Raw genomic sequence first — 23,009 nt, 5'->3', positions numbered from 1 at the left:
GAAGTCTTTTTTTCTTTTAGTGTAGGGAGTGCATGAAAAAGAAGAAGCCTGAAGTGTTTAATGATGTTGAAATCTAAAATGAAAAAAAGGCTTGTCATTTAAAAAGAAGGATATTGGCTACATTAAGCTTGGATCTATTCGGTATGGTAAAAACTAAGCTAAATTTAGCTTTTCATTTTTTAAGTTATATACTATATTAATTTTAGTTAGTTTCCTTTTAAAGTGCTTAATTTTATTTTTCTAGTTCTAAAGTGAATTTTTTGCTTCTTTTAATTATTTTTAACTTTAAAAAATTTAATGTTGACATGTTTTTATAGTTTAATATTGTTTCTAACTTTTAACGAATTAAAATAAATTTACAGGAACTTGACGGACAATAAAAAAAATATAACGTGGTTAAAATAAAGGACTAGATATATAATTTAACCAAAAATAAAGAATTTTAAAATATTTGAGATTTGGATTTAAAGAGTATACAAAAATTTGAATAAAAAGGTACTATTAAGAGTTAGGATTTGTAAACGTAACTTTCTCTGTTTTCTTTGAACTTGTTTTAAATAAAATAAGAGAACATACATAACTTTTCATACCATTTATCTATTTTTGCTTCTGCCCAATAAAATATTGCTCCAAAATGAATTTTAACTGTTTGATTTGTTTATTACAAATCAATCCCAAATATAATATGCTTTAACTAGCTAAATCGAGGTTGTTACTATTTTCAATTCTAAACATTTAAAAACAAGTTTTCCTTCGGTTGTCATTTCAAAATAGAACGCACAATAACCTTGACTACAAATTTCATACATTTCTCAGGGAAAAGTTAGAACACAATTGTTCATCATTAAAATCATCCCGTTTCTTAATATTGAGTTAGGCCGTAATTACTTTATGGAGCTTCACAGTATAAACTCTACTTGAGCATTTCAATAAGTATAACCTTGGACTACCTTCTCATCTGTGTGAATAGCTCAGGTGGCTTACTGCCGCCAGCTGCACCAAATCCACTATTCCCTTGGCTGCTAAATGCTCCAAAACCACCACCTGAACCAGCTCCAGCAAATCCTCCATTTGAAGAAACAGCACCAAAACCAGCACCAGGAGGAGCAGCACCGGCAACACCAGCAAAGCCTCTGCCTGTTGATGCTATGCCAGCAAACCCTCCACCAATGGCAGTGTTAGTAGAACCACTTCCAGCAAATCCACGACCAAAACCACTGGGAGGGGAAAAACCACTTCCAGGTAAACCACTACCAAGCTGTCTTGATTGTCCAAAACCACCGAGTACTGATCCAAGAACCTGTTGCCCTGATCCAATTTGAGCTGGCTTCCCAAACCCACTAGGAGGAGCTTGATCAGGACCAGCTGCGCCAGTATTGAAGCCACCAGAGAATGCACCAGGATTTGTTGTCTGAGTTTGCGCAGATGACTGAGGGTTTGAGAAAGTAAAAGATGCTGGTTTAAACATCGCTCCATTAGGAACAGAGAATGAAACTGTAGAGCTTGATAAACTAGTCGCTACATTATTAAATGAAGCCCCAAAAGGATTTGACTTAGGCATTGATGGGTTAGGGCTTGAGCTAATCCCAAACCCGCCAAAACTTCCCAAACTAAGTTCAGCCGTGTTGTTACTTGTCTCAGGAGCTTCTTCCTCCATCTCATCCTCATGTGAAATTCCAACTTCCAAACCCTCATTTTTCCCACTTGAAGCACTAGCAGAAGAAAGGAAAGAAGTTGAAAACTGCAAGGGAGTATCAGAAGGTCGTGCAGCTTGAGAAACTGGGATTGCATTGAGATCAAAACTTGTTATATTGTTGGAGGAAGATTGATCGATAGTAGGACTGAATTTCCTTGTAGGTTCAAGCTTCAATTCAGATGCATTACTTACGGGTTCATTCGGTCTAGTGACTACTTCTGCAGCAGCGTCTGGATCAGTCTTTGAATTAGACACAGCAGCTGGTTGAATATCTGCTTTCAGTAGAGAAGCCGGTTGAATATCTGATTTAGATACGGAAGCTGGTTGAGTCTCTGACTTAAGTGGCCCTAAGGAAGACTTAAAGCCAGGTGGGTTAGGTAGCGATGTCACTGTGTCTTTAGGTTTCTGATTAGAAAAGTGAAGAAAAGGTGATGAAGATGATGACATGGCAAGATTTGAATCCGTAGTGGTGTTCAAACTAGTCAAGCTATTTGATGTCACTGACGCTGCTACTGGCACTGCTGCAGATGGGACAGATGATGATGGTGGGGAGGATGATGTCTTAGCAGTCGAAGATGGCACAAAGCTAAATGTGGGGACTGCAGGAACATTTTCCTTGGGCAGGCTTTTATCAACGTGGAATTCAGTAACTTTTCCCAGGAAGTGTGACGATGTAGAAGTAGTAGATGACTGTGTCTCAGATGACGGGAAGACTTTTCTCAAAGTCTCGGGAGTAAACGCACTAGAAGGTTTGTCTACGGTTGTGGAACTCGTAACAATAGTCATTTTACTCTTTGTAATGGGCATTTCACTGGATATAGTCTGCATTGAAGGTGTTTCTGTGGTTGAATAGGTAGGTATTGATGATTTTTGAGCGATTTTCCAATGCAGGGTAGGCTTGTTTTCATTATTTGAAGCAAAATCAAACTTTTGAACAGTTGATTTTTCAGCAGCCAAATCTTTAGTCTCTGTGGAATAACCATGCACCATTGTTGGTGACAAATGGAATGCAGACTGTGGGGGTATGAATAAAGCATTACCTTTTGGCAAAACACTAGATGTACACTCTGAAAATTGAGTGGGTGCTCGGAGGCTGTCAGCAGGTATAAATGCCTTTGATTTTTCCGACACCTCTTCAAGTTGAAGATGAGAATTTAGAATGTTTGCTGCAAGTATATTCATAAAAAACTTAAGTGTCAGAAACTTAAACCATAAGTTAACAACCAGGTAAACAATTGATTGCAGCTCACCTTTCATTTTAGAAGGGAATACAACTGAAGGAATTCTAGCATCTGTCTGACGAGGAGCAGATCCCTCTAACGTGGTAGCTTTTTTTTCTTTATTCATTGAATATAATGATTCTTTTTTATTAAGTTTCTGAAGTTCTTGCAGTAGCATCCTCTTGACGGTGGTCTTAGGAGGTTCAAAACAGGTCCAACTCTGCACCAAAATCGGTAGAAGTCACAAGTCACAATCATTAATCGAAGCAATATACCAGAACAACTACATAAGGACAATAAAGATCCTAATCATACTTAAGATAATTTCTAGGGACATGTTACATTTCCCACCACTATTTTCCCGAAGCAGTATTTTTATTTCACCACTCAAACACTCCAGTTAACTCACCTCCATTTTACTTATACAAATGAATAGTGCTCTCCTTCAAATTACTAGACAGATGGACGTTTCAGATAAAAATGTACGCACGAAAATACAAATGTACTAGCAGAAATATTTAGAACATGGTTATTATAATCGACAGAAGCAGACAAAAAATAGAAATATATTGTCAGTCTTTATTCAAACAACCAACTGAACAGCACAAACAAATCAGTTTGCTTAATTGTGGCATATTGATATGACCAAAACTGAAGTAATCCATAAGCAACTAACACATCAATATACCCGGTCAAGTGAGTCTCTTCTCCTCCTGGCCGTTTCCGGTTCACAACTCTTCACTGCACTGGTTTGATTTCTCCTAGATTGATCTTTATTAACTGTCAAATCAGAAAACAGAATCTTCTTACTAGGTGGAGTCTTCATAAAACATTTCGTGTCTGGTGAGCCAAAAGCTTCCTCATATGGAATTCCTATTGTTTCAAGTAGCTCCTTCAAATTCTTTCTTTCCTCAGTTTGAGACCTTAAACTCAAAGCTGACATTTGTTTTGAAAGGCAATCAGAGAGATTTTCTGCAGCTACAAGCTGTGAATTGATTGCGCTATGTAAACTATGCAATGACTGAACATATCTGCAAAGGGGAGGAAACTAAAGTCCAGTCAAACAGAAGATTTTAAAAAGCTTGAAGTTAAATGCCTACCTAGACACACAGGAGATTTCATAACAAAGAGAAACCAACCAGAAATGAAAATCTACTATTAATGCAATGCAAAGCCTTCAATCTCTCCAAATCCACAAAAAGAAGACTGCTAGACAAGCCATATGTAAAATTCCCAGAGAAGCTAAATGCAAATCTAACTCCCAGATAAATAAGAGCTAATGAATGGAATCTCAACATGGATTATGTGTGTCACATGGTTCGGGGATGGATTTTTGATCTTCCTGGTGATGGTGCTCAACTTGTGCTGAGTAGTTAAGTAGCAGAAAAATAAGCAAATGCAACAAAGAGCACAAATAAGGAGACATCAAGCAACATGAGTGTGTGCTGGACAAGAAAAATACAAAGGCGAAGTAAATTAATAGTGCAGGCATTTCAGATTGTAAAAAGCACAAACCAATGTTCACTTTTATGTTGTTGCATCGCAGCGAAGCAAATCATTCAATGTTTTATATTCATACTTCCCCTTGGAAGTGTGTTTACCTAATTGTCCATGTGGATGAGAGTAATTTTTTGAAATGATGCTGCTAAAATCGCTTAACTAAAAGAATAGTTTTGCTATACTCCAATTTTCCTTTCTTGTATGTACTTGTTAGATATATTGCATTGCTATGAGAATTACAATTTGGAAATGTCACTCAAATATGGTTACTTATATGTGACAATTAAACTGCTATTCATATCAATTCTAATCTTGTTTTTCACAAGAGGACCAAATACATTCAAATCGATTGTCATTTCATTCGAAAGAAGATTGTATTTGAAGATATTAAAACTGAGTTCATAAAATCAAATGATCAACAAACATTTTCACCAAGTCTTTACAGAGACCAAGAATTGATTATATTTGTAACAAGCTTGGTACATATGATTTATATGCACCAGTTTTAGGCAGAGTGTTAGATATATTGCATTTTATGTTAATTAGGGAAAATGTCCCTATGTTAATTATGTTATTTTTTAGATATTCATTTGTATTTGGGCTTAGCCCACATTCACTGTATTATAAATACATTACTATATGTGTATTTTCTACACAAGAGAGATTAACCCTATACCTAATTTTTCACTATATTCAATACTTGCAAATTATGTCTATTAACAAGCCTATCAGTTCTGGTATCAAGAGTAGTATCTCTTCCAATTAGTAAGTGATCAGTACTACTACAGATTACTTAATGGCAACAAGACAAATGATCGGACCACATCTATACATTCAAATTGCATGAACATGTTAAGAGTTACAGTGCAAAATTTATTACAAGTTATTATACCTCGAAGGTCCATATCTATTTTGGGAAGGTCCATGACCCATGCCCCGGCCACCATTTTGACTGAATTTATTCAGTTCAAGGGCATTGAAATGCCTCTCCAATTCAATTAACTGATTGGTCAAATCCTGGAATAAGGATTGAGATAAACTTGTTATAACATAGATCACAATATATGCTGTCGTTTTAGCTGAATTGGCAAATTATAACCCATAATACCTGATTCAGACTCAATATATGCTGTCGTTTTAGCTCAAGTTCTGAATTCAACTTTTGCCTATTCCATAGATCCCAATATCGGCTATCAGAAGCTTGCTTATATACGCCCTCCAAATATATTTTTCTTGCCATAACTGTAATCCAAACAGATAACCACTTAGGTCGAATGGAGAAAATGTCTTACGCCATTTTGACAACAAAAAGAATACATGTAACAATAAAAGTGGGATGTCACTCGGGACAGAATATAATTTTTCTAACAAAAAATGTTGTTTTACTTTGTTCACAAGATAAAGCAAGAGACTGAGTTTGAGCCCCTGCAAAATATATAATTTAAAACATGTTGACAAATTTTTATGGTATCAATTTACATTTGAATACAGATCAGACTGAATCCTCAACTATTTTGACAAGGCACAGATCTTTAGATGATTCAGCCTCCTTTGAAGACTTGATGGAAAACTTTTAAAGGCCCAATGGTGAAAGTAATGATTTCCAGAAGCCTGTTAAAAACGACTGTATTTTACATTGACCAAAAGTATAATTTAGCATATATGGAATCTTTTGGATATTTGATATTTTAGCAGATACACCAGTAAAAAAAAATTCTAGACAAATTACTCACCATTTTGCAATAAAATATTTTTATTTTTTATTAAATATAGATAGGTACACTAATAGTATACTAATATTACTGAATTGATGTCACCAAACAGTTAAATTCGTTAACAATTCCGCGAAAAAATACTGATAAAGATTACCTCGTATTGTCTTGTTAAGAAGATAATGAACTTCCTCGTGATGTTCATCCACTTGGGACTGAAAAGTTAAGGGGATATAATTTGAATATTAGAATAACTAGGATAACGGAAACAAAACAGACACGCATGAGTAGTAATGACATTAGAAAAAAAAAATCTGAATTATAATACATACATAAAAGGCATAAACACTAATCAGTTGTCCATTATAATCCAATAATAAGTTGTGAAAGTTCAGTACACTCAGATAAAAAAATACACTACGCATGTAAAAGAAGAAACCATTAAAATAATTGAATGGAAAGAGAGATAATGAAACACTATTTACGCCTAAAGCTAATGAATCGTAGGACAAAAAGAAAGATAAAAATAGTAAGCAAGAAAACACAATAAAATTCTTGGAACACTTGAGGGGCTTAAGTATATCTAGAATACATTGAGACATCACAGCTGCATAGCATAGGCAAATACAAATTCAGCTTGTTTTGTAAACTGTAGTCTTTGCAAATATACCAAACCAACATCTCCAGAAAAGAAAAAAGAAATATGGAAAAATGTTAAGGAATAACTAAATCAAAGTTTCAAAAAAAACAAAAAAAAAAACAAAAAGGACAAGTTTGTAGGTCACCAAATAGGTTACAAAAATAGATAACCATTAGTAGTTTTCTAAGACTATTGGAAAAACTATTATCATGCATTGACTTCAAAAACCAGTTTTGTGTAGATGAGTTTCCTCTACCAGAAACTACTTAAAAAGAAATTAGAAAACATTCAAACAATAGCAATGGACATTGGTGGTCCATTGCCTCTACAAACCAAAACGGAAACTCCTGAAAAATACCGAGTTGAACAGCACAGTGACACAAGAATCTTATTCAATTCCTCCACATTTATGAAGACATCAGAGTATTGTCTCCACAATGTATTTTGGCACCATATGATAACTAGAATACATGGTTAAAATTAATTAAGTTGATCATACACATAACACAAATATTGGGGTAAATGTCAATTTTAGGTTTTCATACTGCAGGAAACCATTTGTATGATCCTAATTGGTAATGCAGTCCATACAAGAATTCACTTTAGGAGTTTTGGATATCCTAATAAATTTATCAAGGGAATCTTTTGCTTTATTGGGAGAATGAGTAAAGAAATGAAAAAGGACACTTGTAAACTATTAGGAAGGTCAAGAATCCAAATTCTCCTATACAAAATAGAATAAAGATCGTTGTTGGAAAACTGCCTGAATTGTGGTAACCCTTGATCTATTGTTGATTTGCATTGGCCACGCTCCAGGTTGGTAGTCCGAGACATAAGGGGGAGTGTTGATAAGTCAGCTTAATTGATAGAAGATTATTAGTATATGAGAGGAGAAGGAAACGTTAGTTCTGAACTAACTGTTTTGACAGTTAGACAAAGGCGGGAATATGTGTATAAATAGGAGAGCGTTAGTTGTAGAAGGGATCTTTGGGGGGACGTTTGGTGTATTTTGAACAGGACTGTTATTCCTATTGGGGGAGGTTAGGCTTCCATCATTGCGTCTATTCTTGTATTCTTCTATTGTCTAATAATACCAGAGAGGTTATACAGAGTTCTTGAATCATTTCTTTGTGTGTCAGAGTGAGAATTGATTAGGTTTCTTGATTGGAAACCTATCATTAATTTTGGCCACTAGCCTGCCTTAGTTGCAGCATCTCTTAATAGCAAACCTCCAAAGTGGTGGTTTAGTCACACACCAACTAGAGATGTCACTTAAATAGTTCATAAAACTAGGAAAGTTTTGATTTTACAAGCTACTTAGTGGGATTGAAATAGACCCTAAAGACCAATTTCTAAGAATTATCATTTTCTAGGAGAAAACAAATTGCCTGACTTTGTTACTTCAATTATTGAGATTCCAATAGAAAAAGTTCTAGGAGATAAACACCGACAAAAGTCTCATCCCACAAGGTAAAATTAGTCACAGGAGCTGCAAGACATCATGGAACTCTGTTTAAGACGCCTAAAACTTTAATAGAAACTAAACATGATTAATATATCACTGGAAACATCACCATTAATAATTTGCATTTTTTAGACAAAGCATCCATGCCTAGCTCCACTTCTTCAATTGAACATTGTAGTGACCTTGTGCAAGCATCTTTGAACCCACCAGCCACTTCTATTGATCTCAAAAGTAGATCCAATTCTTTAGTCATCTCATTAATCTGGCAGAAAGAAAGGGAAAGAAAAGGGCAAGACAATCAGGACTCCTTGCAGAATTTAATACCAGAGAGGAAAAATACATTACAGGACAATCAGGACTTCCTCCTTACAGCATAAAAGACTAGATAAAACAAGAAAGTAATATATCTCCATCATTAATGCCTTCTTAGAGGCACAAGATCTACCATTTATATGTTGAAAGCATGAAAGATTTCCAGAAATAGTACATTGCCAAACTGTTTGGATAAATCAGAACTGGATATCCCAAGCTTAGTTGAAGTTCCATGCTGCTCATTTGAAGGAAGGAATTTCGTAGCAGAAGACTTCATAGCTGCAGTATTACTGTCAGATGACAAATGTGAACTGCTATTCAACGCTGGTAGCATATTTCCAGCTACTAAAGGAGATAGTTGTCCCCTATTCTGAGCTAGCTTACTGGTGGAATTGATGGCTGGAGATTTATTCATATCCTGTACAACAAAGGGTTTTCCACCTATAATCCCAGAAACATTTGTGGCACCCATGGTATACTTTCTATCTTGAAAACCCACACCATCAGCGTAGCTAGAAGCTGAAACTGAAGACACATCTGACTCTTTTGGGAATGAAAATTTTTCACCAGGAAATAGATTAAAAGCTCTCTGCGAGTCCCGTGAGCTATTTCCTGTCCACAGCTCCCTGGTCTTCTCAGTAGTTTCTGGTAAACCAGAAGAAGCAGAATGATTGTTCACTGTTAAAGAACCAATGTTAGTTCCAAGGGCTGCAGTCTTTTGACCTAAGATCTTTTGTGGTTCTCCTGAACCAAATGGATTTTGATTACCAGTATCTCGATTCGCATCTACAACAGAAACAACTTGTTGTTCATTAGACGATAGACTCTGTGAATTTGCCACTAATTTCACTTCTGAGTCCTTAGTATCAGAACATGTTATTTGTTGAAGACTGCCAGAGGGCTTGGCCATCAGATTCCCATTAACCTCAAAAGTCTGCACAAAACTCTATCAATAAGTATTCAATAGAATAACTCTTCCATTTTAAATTCTAAAATTAAGAACCAAAAACACCTTATCTTCCTGCTTCTGCAATCCCTCAGAAAAAGTGCAACCTTTATATCCTGGATGGCTTTCTAGAGAAGTATTTTCATAATTGTGCAGAACAGAAACAATCTCCGGTGAATCTTTATTTCCTGCAAGACTAATGATAAAATCTATTCAACTTTTGAAGATAGAAAATTTTGAAGCACAAGAAGAAAATTAAAAATAAGACACTGTATTTCCAAAAACAACTAAAGTTTGAAAGAAATCATCCAGAAGTTAGTGTGTAAAAAGGATGATGCCACTTGACAGTAGGATGATAACCTGGTCATGAATTACAATAAGAATATAACTACTTGAACTAACTCCTAACTACCTGAACAGAAAGTTAGTCACAGGATACAACAGTCAAACACCACGTAACAGAAATATACTGAACACTGGCTACAGGAGTAAAACTATACTCCAATACTTGTGAATGGAAATAAAAGAGAATTTCACAAAATTTACCTGGCAACATGAAACATGACAAGTTTTCCTTCTAATGTAAGACATACAAGAACACAAATTGGTGAAAGCTCTGTCATTTCTTCCACACCCAGTTGAACTCCAACTTTTTGATAGATTGAAACATTATCAACGCATAGCCCCACTAGTAAATTATCATCACCATTTTCTGGAAAAAAGTGAATATACAAACTTAGGTAAGTGCAAATGAAACAAAGCTTATTTGTGACAATCAAGCTACACTTCACATTACATCAAACCCAGTCTTCCATGAAAAAACAAAACACGTTGAAATTGATTATCACTTTGTTAGAGAAAAGGTGCTCTCTGAAGAAATTACTACTGATTTTGTCAACTCTGGCAATCACCTAGCTGACATATTCACTAAGTCCCTTAGAGGCCCTCAAAATGAATACATTTATAACAAGCTTGGTGCATATGACATATATGCTTCAGCTTAAGGGAGAGTGCTAGAATGTAATCAATTGTTACAAATTTGTAGGAAATTAACTGTTACATGACCTAGGAAATTAGGATGATTGATTCCTAATTATTAGGTGTTTTTATTAGAATTGATTCTGTAAAATAGTATAAATACATATTGTGTGGTCTCATTAGACACAATACATTCAGAACATATACAATTCTATAGAAACCAAAGATTAGCTTCAGGTTGAGCCACAAAACCTGAGATCCAAAATATTAAGGTTGTTTCTTCATGTACCACCATACTTTCTAGTAGCACCCAATCCTTTTAAAATGACTGTAGTGCCCCTTTTTTGTGTTATTTTCTAAATTAGTTTTCAGATCCCAAAATCCAAAATTGTGTTCTGGATAAAACGATCGTAGTAAATAAGGGTGATAACTCTGGATTACATTATCCAGAAAAAGTGAACCCCTCCAAAACAATTCATCCAGAAAACATTTTTGTTTTCAAATTAGGTAAGCTGGAACAGTCTCTTCATATATAGCATTAGAACAGAAGCTTTTGTAAAAACTTGCTCGAGGTAATACATAACAAGCTTCCTGTCGGTTGGAGGAACCTAAGACCATGGGCAAGAGAGAGAGTTGGTGCAATCTGGTGAAACTATCAGGCCTAGGTCGATGGTTGGCAAAAGCCCCTTCTTCTAGAGGGAACATCCTGTGGAGCCAAGAGATGTGTGTTGTTGAATTCCACCTTGCTCGTGCAGCACACCTTCTGGGTACAAATCTTTTCCCAAATGTCAACCTCGTGATGTTGTTGAATGCCACATGCCCCAAGTACTTATTCACCGTTATTCCCTTCCCCGAAATTCTCTACCCAAAGACACATTAAAGAAAATTTGGAAGTTGCAACTTAATTCTAACATAAACATTTGAAGAGTCCAAAGCGATATCACTGACAGATGCATTTAACTGCCTGATGAACCACCAGTGCACCTTGTGTCTCTAAAACTTCTAACTATAGACATCTAAACCTCTTTCTTACAATTGTTGCATCAGAACTCAAAGCAATGTTCAATGAAGAACTCTTTGGCCATACACCTAATTTAGGTAAGACGAACTGGAGCAAAGCAGATGATTTTTAAAGTAGATCCCACCAGAAGACTAGCTGAGGGAGTTGAAAGTTGTGATAGGAACTTGGGTGTGGTGGAGTGCTTAAGTCTCACGTCAAGTTGTATGACACGCTTAGTGGAGTGTTTGATTGTTTGTTTCTACCCCTTTGGAGTATTTATGTATTTGGTTCTCCCCCTAAAACATCTAGCTTTTAAGGGTGTGTTCCCCAAGTGATGGAGTGAATATAATTTTCATCCAGTGATGTTCTCTCCTTTCCTAAAATTTTTTATCAAGAAATCCACAGATAAAAGGTTTTTATTGGAAGTAACCATTGAATGAATTGTTATCATTTAATGTTGTACTTTCCTAGTGATTGGCATTCTCAATTCTGTTTTGGTGTTTCTTTTAATGCAGTACCCTTTTTCCTCCAAACTTCCTCTGTTATATTACAAATGACACCATAATGTTATATTACAAATATTGTTTGCAATCTTGAAGTACCTTGAAGTTCAATTCTTGGAACCCATTTATCTCGTTCAATATCAACAATTGCAGCTTCACTCTTGTCATCATCTGCTGACCAACCAAGTAATATAATGTGCTGATCTGTATTCTTCAAGTTGGCATTGATTGCAAGTTGGCTGTTGTTATTAAGGAAAAAAAAAGGCTATCAGTTAGCTCACATTCCCAGGTTGCTCAAGAGAGAAATTTAACAAAATTCAAGGAATGTAAAGAATGACATTGATTATCAGTAACAAGTTTTAGAGATGCAGCAAACAAAAACACAAAAAAGACAACCAAAATATTTTTACCATGAGGCATGCCTAGAGTCTTAAAGAATGATTAGGTTACAATCTAAGAAGACCCAAAGTTTTATAGCTTGCAATGAAATATGAAGAAAATACAGACAAATAACTAATAAGTCATATAGCAAATAATGAATGATTGGTACTGGGTTCAAAAACCGATTTAGATTTGGCTTTGAACTTTCAGCCTAAAGCATGCAGCAGAGAACTATCTATCTCAGGATATATGTATCAAAGTTTATAACCAGACTTAAAAGTAAAATTATGACACCAAACAGATAGAAACCATATAAGAAACAGAAACAAGAAAAGGCAGAAAACAAACTAAAAATGGATAAGGATATCAGGAAACATCAGTAAAGAAATACAGAAGATTTACCATTGGTTTATGTACACCGATAAAAGGTAAGGCCCACTTCCCACTGGTACAATATCATCAATTAACCCTTGGTATATATCATAGAAGGATTGAACAACTAATTCAGAACATTTCTGCATGAGAAAATACAAATTTAGAATTTAATGCTCATGAAAACAAATAGCTGTGACTTTAATAGGGTACCCCAGAATTCGCTTATGAAGCCCAGATACTCAAAAAATGGAATAATATTAGCATCATAACTGTCTTAGATACCAATGCTTCTAAAGATACATATCCAAAAATTGCCAACTTCTTTATTTAATTTAACCTTTTTGAGATACTTTCTCAAATATCTTGGCTACTTTTGAAATGCTTACAGATAGGTATCGCAAAAGCTTGCCTTAATGCTTTTTTAGCAGCCATATTATTCCTCATGCTATGAGAGGAATTAAAGTGCATACTTTATTCATAATCTTTTGAAGAGAAACAAAATAGATCCAAAAATAACTAGATATTTGTTTTACGTGCATTCTAAACTTCAACATTTATCTAGTAAGAAAATATGAAAGGTATCATTCAGAAAACCCATACAAGGTGTGGAACATTAGGATAGTCTAGCAAACCTTGCTATGATAGGCTCAAATACCATCTTACAAAATGGTTTACAGGCAACTCAATCCTACAAAACCAGCATGTAAGACGAGGATTATCTCTACTTATATACTATAGTTATTAATTAGTCAAATCTTTAATCAATGTTCGATCTCTATTACAGTAATTAGTCAAAATCGCATTAATGATAAAAACAAAAAATATATTGTAAGGATTTTGCTCTTACATCATTAATTTCACCATGTCGGCTTCTAATAACTTGGACAAGATAATTTTCCTCCTTGCCATCTTCAGTAACTTGAACGCATCCAATTACAATAGAATCAGGTCGAATGCACTTAACATAATCAACTGGTACAATTGTTCAAGAAAGACTAGATTATACAATGCACATCATAAAAACAACACTATAAAACAACAAAATTCAAGCAACAAGAAGACAATTAAATTTCATGGTGAAAATGATAATCTTAAAATTTAATTAAATTTCAATATCTAACAAATTTTTATATTCCAATCCCTATTTAAATAATATTCTTTTCAATTTTTTTACTCACGATCTTTCTAATTTTCTCCTTCTTTGTTCCTTGTCTCTCAGTCTCTGACTGTATTATTCATTGTTTCCAACAATAAATAACCATATTAATACTATGACCACAAAAAGATATTCCCCTTGTAAGCCAGTTTTATTTACACTCAATTATTTGTTTGATTTGTTACCAATTCAGTAGGAATCCTTATTTTAAATATGTAATTTTAATGTTATCGTGATTGCTTACTTACAGATGTTTTTCATAATTTTAAATAAAATTCAATCTGGTTATGTTTTTATTCTAAGTATTTTTAAGAAAGTATTTCAAAAAAGTAATAGCATAATTGAATTTCTTAATTTTTAAATTTAACGAATAAAATAATTATAACTTAATAAATAAAGTATTTATGAAAATATAAAACGTGGGATTTTTTGTGGAACCTATTAAGGAACCCATAAAGAGTTGGATAGGAGAGAGAAGTTCTTATAGAGATGCTTAACTTGAAAAATGAGAGAGACGTGAACATTGAGCCATTTAGGGTATCACTACTTTCTTGTTGTGGCTACTATTTGTTGTAATTAGAGGAAAATCTTTCTAATTAAAGAAAATATCTGTAGAATCTTCCTAATTAGAAAAAAATATTTGTAGAATCTTCCTAATTAGAAAATATTTGTAGAATCTTCTAGTTCATGTTTTAGTACATTGTTTCCTTATTTCCCTTTTTTAGTATATTGTTTCCTTATTTCCCTATCTTTGTCTTTCTCAAGTTTTAACCGTTCACCACAACATCTACACACATTAACCCATTGACACAAGCCTTCTTCTCATGTCATGAAAGTCCCATGGGTTGAAGCAATCAACCCAGATTTGGTTTGGAAAATTTAATCAGACGATGCAAAGGTTTGGATTGAAACAAAACAAGGAAGATCATTTAGTTTTTCATTGTCATACTTCCCCTAGAAAGTATGTTTATCCAATGGTCCATGTTGATAATATAGTTTTTACAAGAAATAATGTCACTGGAACACTAAACTATAAGAGCACTTATTCATACATTTTTATACCAAAGACATTAACTATATAAAATACTTTCCTGGCATTAAAGTGACTCAGTTAGAGGAAGGAGTTGTAATTGCACATAGAAAATATACTCTTGATATCTTAGAGGAGACAGGGTTGGAAAACTGCAAGTCCATTGACAGTCAGTCCCATGGATCTAAATCAAAACCTAACGGTAGACCAAGGTGAAACTTTTACAGATCCATAAATATATAGGAGGCTAGTAAGAAAACACATTGATCTCACTATTAGAAGACCTGATATTTCTTATACAGTTGGAGTTGTTAGTCAATTAAGGAAATATTCTTACATTGACCACTAGGATGTTATGATTCGCATTCTCAAATATGTCAAAAACTCCAATATAGGGATTAATGAATTATAACTAGGGAAACACTCAAATCTTAGGGTATTGTGAAACAGAATGAGTTGGTTGTCCCAGTGACAGTAAATTCATCATAATTAAGTATTCATTGGAAGAAAAATAATCTCCTAGAAGAGAAAGAAACAAAGTATGGTTGCCAAATCTAGTGCAAAGGTTGAACATAGATACTATGGCCACTTTTGAACTTGTGTGGAATAAACAACTCCTTCAAATGTTAAAATTTTGTGAAAAGTAGACAAAGTTGTATTATGATAATCAGGTAGCCCTTCATATTTTCTCCCATCCAGTGTTTCGTGAGTGTTGGAAGTCCCACATCGAAGAGATAAGATGAGTTCAGAATATATAAGTAGATACAAACCTCACCTTACAAGCCGATTTTGCAAGGTTAAGTTAGACTTAAAATCCACTTCTTAACATGGTATTAGACTCAGGTTAGATCTATCTTAGCGAGATTTGTTGTTTGTTGGGAATATTGTTCCACCCGCTATCAGGCCGCTATTGGACAACCCATTAGTGTCTAGTCTCATGCTCAAGATGTATATGCCTCGACATGAAAGGGGTGTGCTGAAAGTTTTACATCAACTAGAATAAAACCAGTTTAAAGTATATAAACAGGTGCAAACCTCACCTTACAAACTGGTTTTGTGGGGTTGAATTAGACTTAAAGTCTAATTTTTAACAATGAGAACCAAACACATAAAGATTGATTGTCATTTTGTTAGGAAAAAGTTGACGTCCAACTCAATACTGAACTTATCAGCTCTAATGACCAGCTTGTAGGGATTCTAACTAAATCTTTAAAGAAGGCTTATAATTAAGGTTATATACTCCATGATTGGTATGTACAATATATGCTCTAGCTTGAATGGAGTAATAAAGTAATTGTTTACTATTTAATGAACAACTTTATAATGCTGCTTTTTTGGATGTATCTAGCTTAAGGGTTAAGAATCATTCTTGACCTCTTGATGAGTGGATTAAACCTTCATATATTATTTTAAGGAGCCAAAAGTATGGATCTTTCTTTTCATATATTTTATAAAACATCATTTTGATAAACTTGTTGAATAGAAAATGAATTTAACAAGTATAACAAGAAATATTAGACAGAAATAAAAAAAAATGTAATTAATACACGATATATCCATATACACATACATGCATACATATATACACACATATCAATGAAACAAAGAATCCAAACCTTTTATACTATTATTTGCTGCAGAATCACCAATCCATGATCCAAAGGAGAGTGAAATTGAAACTCTTTCTTCAAACTCAATTGATAAAATACTTAGAACACTCTTACTTGCAACAGCAACAAATGAACCTTTCATACCCCAATCAACTTCACAAAGAGACAAACTACAATAAGTAATTCAGAATGCCACGATAAACGAAAAAATGTTGTGGACCAGACATATGATTGGAATATCACAATGCCCACCAAACACCCTGCTCTATTCAGATATTGCATGAGACAAGGGAAAGAAGAGAGACTTCTATGCATAGACATAGCCAAATGCAGATTTTAACTCATTACCTCCCAACCATGAAATATACAAACAAAAAGGCAAAAAGGTAAAAAAAATAATAATAACTAAAACTATGAAATACAGATAAACAAACACATTCACACACTGATATATAACATAGTAACCTATTCATGTTCCAAATTCTACATTGATATATAAAACATTAACACATGGGCAAAATGGGACATAAAAATATTCATGTGGTAAGTGAAAAACTAAGAAGCATACCAGCATCAACGTTGTCCATCACTTGTTTAAGTGGAAAACCAATCTCTCCGTGATATAGTTTCCCAGTATTTGAAAGGACAATGTAAGAATTTTTTTGTGTTGTTATCCAACGCATGTCCTTGACCAAGGCTGAATCGTCGAGTGAACAGGAAAAGGATTGCTTAACTTCCTAAACAATTGGAATAAATAATAAAGTTCAATAGGTATAAAATAATTCAAGCATACAAATTGTATTTTAAATAAAGATATAAAGCATACAATTTATATATTTCCACTATCCTTATATCTAAACCTTTTCTTTTAAAGACAAGAGAAAAGGTGGGAGTGACAAAAATAAGAGTGCTAAGATGCACACAAGAAATAATAACAAATTGTTGAAGATCCCACATCAACTAAAGATATGAACAAATTATAGTACATAAGTAAATACAAAGTTCATCTTATAAAACAGTTCTATAGGTATTGAGTTACGATCAATCCCAAATTTTAATACGGCACTATAATCTTTATCAATGGTTATTAGATCACATGGTCTAGTTCTATACTTGAGATATTCAATCATTGGCATGAAGGATTTTCTGGAATGTCACATTGTTCAATATTATGACCAAATTAAAGTATACAAGTAAAATGCAAACCTCACTTTACAAGCCATTTTTATAAAATTGATTTAAACCCAATTTCAAACTAAGGAAAATGATTTTATCTGAGGAGAGATTGGTGTGGCACCAAATGAGGAAAAGAAGGTAAAAAATAATCTAAGGTATTTGGACACAAAAAAAAGGTCCCAAGACAAGAGGACTCAATGAAACTAGTAGATTACAAAAATTTTAGTACTACAAAGAGGAGACAGAGAGAAAAAATGGCATAAGAAGAAGTTTTCAAGAAGAATGTCCAGGTTATAACATTGTGAAATTTTGCTCATTGAGTTAAATGGCATCACTTAATCCATGTAACTGATATCACATAATAGGACAGATATTTGTTGTTGTTTTCAAAAAATAATATTGTCTCCTTAAACATCACTGAAGGGAATATTTATGTTTCAGAAAGACTAGTTACTATCAGTATTGTCTATTTTTTGCTGATATTCACCAACTATTTATAACACAATTAGCAAGTTTGATGAATGGACGTGTGATATAGAAGTTTGGAAATATTTGATGTAGATATCAACCAAAAGGTTGTACAACAACTACTGATTTTTATCATCTCTAAATTCAAGTCTAAGATTCAAACAAAACACTAAAAGGATCAAGAGACCAAAGCCTTTACACAGACTATGGGGCAAAGGATAGAATGAGGATACCCTCAAGCACATTTGGTTAAGATTACCTGAGTTATTTCACACGTTGTCATTTAGCTTTTGTTGCATGTATTTTTTACAAGCCAAGAGTTTAATTAGCTTCTGCTCCAATAGTAGTATTAGAAATTATTGTAAACTGATTTAGCACATTTAGATTTTAAAATATCGGCAAACTCAGATACTTATTGTTATACTTGATAGCTGTTGATTAGTCCCTGAGCAAAGTTCTTTATTAAAGAAAATTAAAACCACTGATTATACCAACTATGAAATAATCTCTGAACAAATTCGAAAAATAATGTACCTTGTTCAGAAAGCTTTCAACATAGTAAAACCAAATATCTCCGGACAAAGAAGTCACAGCAGCCAGTGTCAAATTATCTGTGGAAAGAGTCAATGAACGTATCCTCCCAATAGAAACATCCACAAGACTCAGTTGCTCCACGGGAGAGCCATTTCTCTTCTCCTTAAACTCGTTTGCGGAATCAATAAGGTCCTTTGTCCTCACAACGAAAAAACCTAAACCACAAAAATCAAAAGTAAATAACATTCAATAAAAAAATTGTGTTTAATTGAACAAGCAGTTTTAGAGTTTCAAATTACCGCAAGAATGAGCCACAAAAGTGAGACGAAAGCGCTCAGAGATGGCAATAGCCTGCGAGGGAAGGGTTTCAACTTCAAAATTGAAATCGGAGCTTTTCAACGGAACAGCCTCACCGACTTTCACGAAGAAGTAATCTGTGCTACCGATTATTTCTCCTTCAACCTCTTCGGGTTCAATTTTTGTAGGACTCATTTTCTACTCACGAGAGTGAAGCAATGTGGAGAAGAAGTGAAGAAGGAACCTGAGAGAACAAATGCGATGATAAAAGAGGCTCTGTCTTAATTTCCTTAGTTAGGGCTTGTTCAATAATTCAAATTTAAAAGCTTATTTTATAAGAAAAAAAAGTATTTAAATACAATATTTTGTCTGATATTTTTCTTTTAATTTAAACCTGTTTCTCGCATTCTCTTCAAGATGTCATAATATTGTTTTTATAAATTTAAAATAGGAATAAAATTAAACTAAGACATAAAAACTGTTTTCACAGCAATAAATATATTTATATATTTACATGGGAGGTGGAAACATGATGCAAGGATCTTCTATATTTCAAATTACATAAATTATATAATATGATGACATATATTTATAATTTAATAAAACATATACAATCTGTATGTTAATTAAATTATTAACTTACATAAATTATAGAATAATGAAATTATAAAATAATATATTAGTTATATATCTATATTATATATGAACCATACATAAGGTACATGATTATATAGATTTATAATTTATATAAAATTATAATTTTACAATTAAACAATAACTTACGGAGAGTTGTTAATATTGTAAACAAATAAAAGTATACTTAAAAATTTTCAATTTTGAAAATTTACAAATTTAAACTAAAATTTTTGTATAAGTTTAGATTATAACAAATTTTATTAAATTACAAGAATTTAAAGAAATAATAAAATTTAATCTATTAAAATTTATAATTTTATGAAAAAAATGTGAAAGGATATTTTATAGTAAGGCTCTATAAAATACTTCCGATGAAAAATATTTTTTAAGTATGAATTAAATCAAGTTGCCTTATTAAAGCTATTATCTGTATAAAAGTGAAACATTTTCTCTCCTGTAACATCTCTATAAGTTTTTTACTCATCTATCTGCTTGTTTGAAGAACTGATTACTTTTGACAGTGAGGCCTACACTTCTACTCAATTAGTTTGCTGAATAGAGTAAAACTATATTTTGCTCTCTTTAATTTTTTTTAGAAATTTTAGTTGCATGTGGGGGGTTTTTGGAGTTACATGTGTTGTTTAAGAACTCTAGATGAATCCACGTAAGGGAAATTATGTATTTAAATTTGATGTGATTCTTGAATGAAATGAATGATAAATTTCTGACTGTGAATGGTTGAGTTGTGTATATTCTTTAGTTTTGCTGATGATTGATAGTTGTGAGTGGTGAAATTGTTAATTTGCTAAGTGAAGTAAATGATATTTGTTTGATGAGATTAGGAAAAGTTTGAGAAAGAATGTATAAATTTAGATCAATTGACTACAAATTTTACTATTTCAAATCAGTATAATCTGTTTTGATTTGTGAAAAGAAAGAAAAATTAACTTTAAGACAAATTGAATAAATTTAGACATCTTTTATGAGATTTAAATTATGTAAACTCATTGAATAAATGTTTTATTTGTTGACCGATATCATAATTTATGAAAGTCAAAGAGATGGGGTGAGAATTTTTGGTTGAGCGATAATGTTTTTAAAGGATGTTACAGAAGTAAAAGTGTTTCACTCCTTAAACAACATAAGACTCGTTGAACGAATTTGTGAAAAATCGTCCTTATGAGTTTTATTTAGGCTTAATACCTCTTTTGGTCCCTCTTTAGGGGGTAATGTTCAAGTCCTTCCTACTTTTTTTAAAAAGTTCAATGTGGTCCTAAGTAGTGAAAAAAGTATACAATTAAATCTTTTTTGGTCGCGGCGTTAAATATTTAACTACTCAGCTGATAGTGTGGAGTGATGTGTGCAACGTGACTGTTTAGGTTAATTTCAGTCTGACAGACCGACCCAGTACAAGTGTTATTCATTTCAGTTTTCCAGCGGCTTATTATTAACATATTGTTTCCACACAATAAACCCTTTTCCAAACAAAGTTATTAGCACAAAAATTTACGGAATAGATTTATCAGTTCTTGCTTTCAGAAATTGGTTCCTTAGGAAACAAGTTTTATTCTTTTGGTGAAATGGAAAATAGGCTGAAATTTCTTTTATAATAACTTCAACTCTTTTTTAGAATAAAGTATTCATATAAATTACTAAACTGAACTAATTACATTATTTCAATAATTATTAGACATTTTTATTTTTAATAAATTTATAAATTTAATAAAGTTAATCATTATTGATATTAGTGATTAAATTTTATTTGAATATAAACTAATAATTTAATATTTTAATAAAAAATTAATATTAATTGCTGAAAAGTTATTTAAATAAAAAATGTTATTTAATATTTTAATAAAAATTTAACATTATTATTTAAATTTTATTCAAATTGAAAATGTTAATTTAATTATTTTTCAAATTAAAAAGCAACTTTTTAAATAATATAAATGATTTTACTATTAAATTTTATATATAAATAGGTTCTGTAATTCTTTATTTGGATCCACAAATATATTGTGAATAAAGAAAATAAACTAATAAAAGTAAGAATATTAAATTTGGATTAAAATATTTAAACAAGAATGGTGAGATGGAAAAGGAAAAAGAAGGGAAAAATATAAGTGAAAAAAAGACAATTTGATATTTTCTATGACATGGATATTTAATAATCCTTTTCATAGTTGTACAATAAGGTAACAGTTAAAATTAAAGTTTGTAAAAAATAATTAAATTAAGTTAATTGAAGAATTCTTATGTATGTTAGAAGAAACGGGTGTTTTCCTTGAGTCTCAGCGCCAAAACGACGGTTTTGCATTCCGTTTTGAGAAATCCGCGGCACTGCGGCCATCGAAGAAGAGGAAGGAAAAGAACAATGTATTTGCTAAAGAGAATGAGAATGATGATGGGGTTAAGGTGGAGTACGGTTGTAACGGTGACGTTCATTGTTTTTGTGTTGTGGTTTGGAACACTGCACGTCCAAGCCTCTAACTCTGTTTCCGCCTTCGTTCAAAACGCCATCTACTCCAACAGAATCACCGTTTTCAGCTTCAAGATCACCCAATTTGGAAGGCAGTTCCTCCAAAATGCTTAACCCCAAATCGCGATTTCTGCAATCCAAACCCTAACTCACAATTTTTTTACAACTGCCATGTCAACTTTAATGAAAATTACATGTTTACCCCTTATGCAACCACGTTATGAACCTAAACAGCCACGTTGCATACATCACTCCATGCTGTCAGCTGGGTCGTTAAATATTTAACGTCGTGACCAAAAAAATTTAATTGTACACTTTTTTCACAACTTGGACCACATTGAATTTTTTAAAAAAGGTATGACAGACTTGAACATTGCCCCCCTAAAGAACGACCAAAAGAGGTATTAAGCCTTTTATTTATTGAGTGAGCAAAACACTTGTTTGGCAAATTTGTAAGGATTTTATCTGTATTTGTTTGTTAGTCAAGACATGATGTCCCTTAACAAGAAATGAGTTTTTCAAATGAGATGGTTTATTGGTATTTTTAGAAAAATTGATTTGGAAATTCTTTAGATATAAATGTGATAGCATGTGAATAGAAATATAATGTATATGAATGTATTATGACAAGAGTGAAATGACTTTCAAAGAAGAAAGTATTTCAGTTAGTTGAATTTAGGATGTATTATATAAGAATTTTCAATTAAGTGAATATTTTTGGACTTTACTAAGTATTGTGACTTAGAGTCGATAGAAGTTTCTACTACGAGCATTGATTTGAAAAATAATCTATTTGATGAGTCAAAGCAAGTTAAACCTATCAAATGAAATGGACAGAAATCTCATCACAGTGTTGAGTAAAGCCCGAGTATTAAAAAAATCTATTAGGACACAT

General features: G+C 32.8%; 1 protein-coding gene across 4 annotated transcripts; it reads right to left on the bottom strand.

The window, feature by feature from the left end:
* Positions 1-734: 734 nt before the first annotated feature.
* LNO1 (Nuclear pore complex protein) lies at positions 735-19,288 on the bottom strand. Of its 4 annotated transcripts, none has more exons than XM_047300596.2 (18): positions 19,002-19,288; positions 18,703-18,917; positions 17,093-17,261; positions 16,531-16,677; positions 13,576-13,700; positions 12,756-12,868; positions 12,072-12,211; positions 10,038-10,203; positions 9,558-9,687; positions 8,721-9,479; positions 8,343-8,495; positions 6,286-6,343; positions 5,525-5,658; positions 5,309-5,433; positions 3,605-3,947; positions 2,947-3,136; positions 2,737-2,862; positions 735-2,664 (listed from the first exon to the last, which is right to left on the bottom strand). In XM_047300596.2, the coding sequence occupies exons 1-18, from the start codon at positions 19,192-19,194 to the stop codon at positions 947-949; spliced, it is 5,004 nt and encodes a 1,667-aa protein (XP_047156552.2). In that variant the 5' UTR covers positions 19,195-19,288; the 3' UTR covers positions 735-946. The 4 variants fall into 4 exon arrangements, with proteins under 4 accessions (XP_047156552.2, XP_087952333.1, XP_047156551.2 ...); XM_088096207.1 differs by having other exon boundaries at positions 735-2,862; positions 8,721-9,223; positions 9,314-9,479; XM_047300595.2 differs by having other exon boundaries at positions 735-2,862.
* Between the last annotated feature and the right edge of the window lie 3,721 nt (positions 19,289-23,009).

This window comes from Vigna umbellata, chromosome 8, assembly GCF_029865625.1.
Source record: "Vigna umbellata cultivar VRB3 chromosome 8, Vumbellata_1.0, whole genome shotgun sequence".
Taxonomy (NCBI): Eukaryota; Viridiplantae; Streptophyta; class Magnoliopsida; order Fabales; family Fabaceae; genus Vigna; species Vigna umbellata.
The sequence above is the reverse complement of the archived record's forward strand: the minus strand, read 5'-3'. Positions and strand labels throughout refer to the sequence as shown.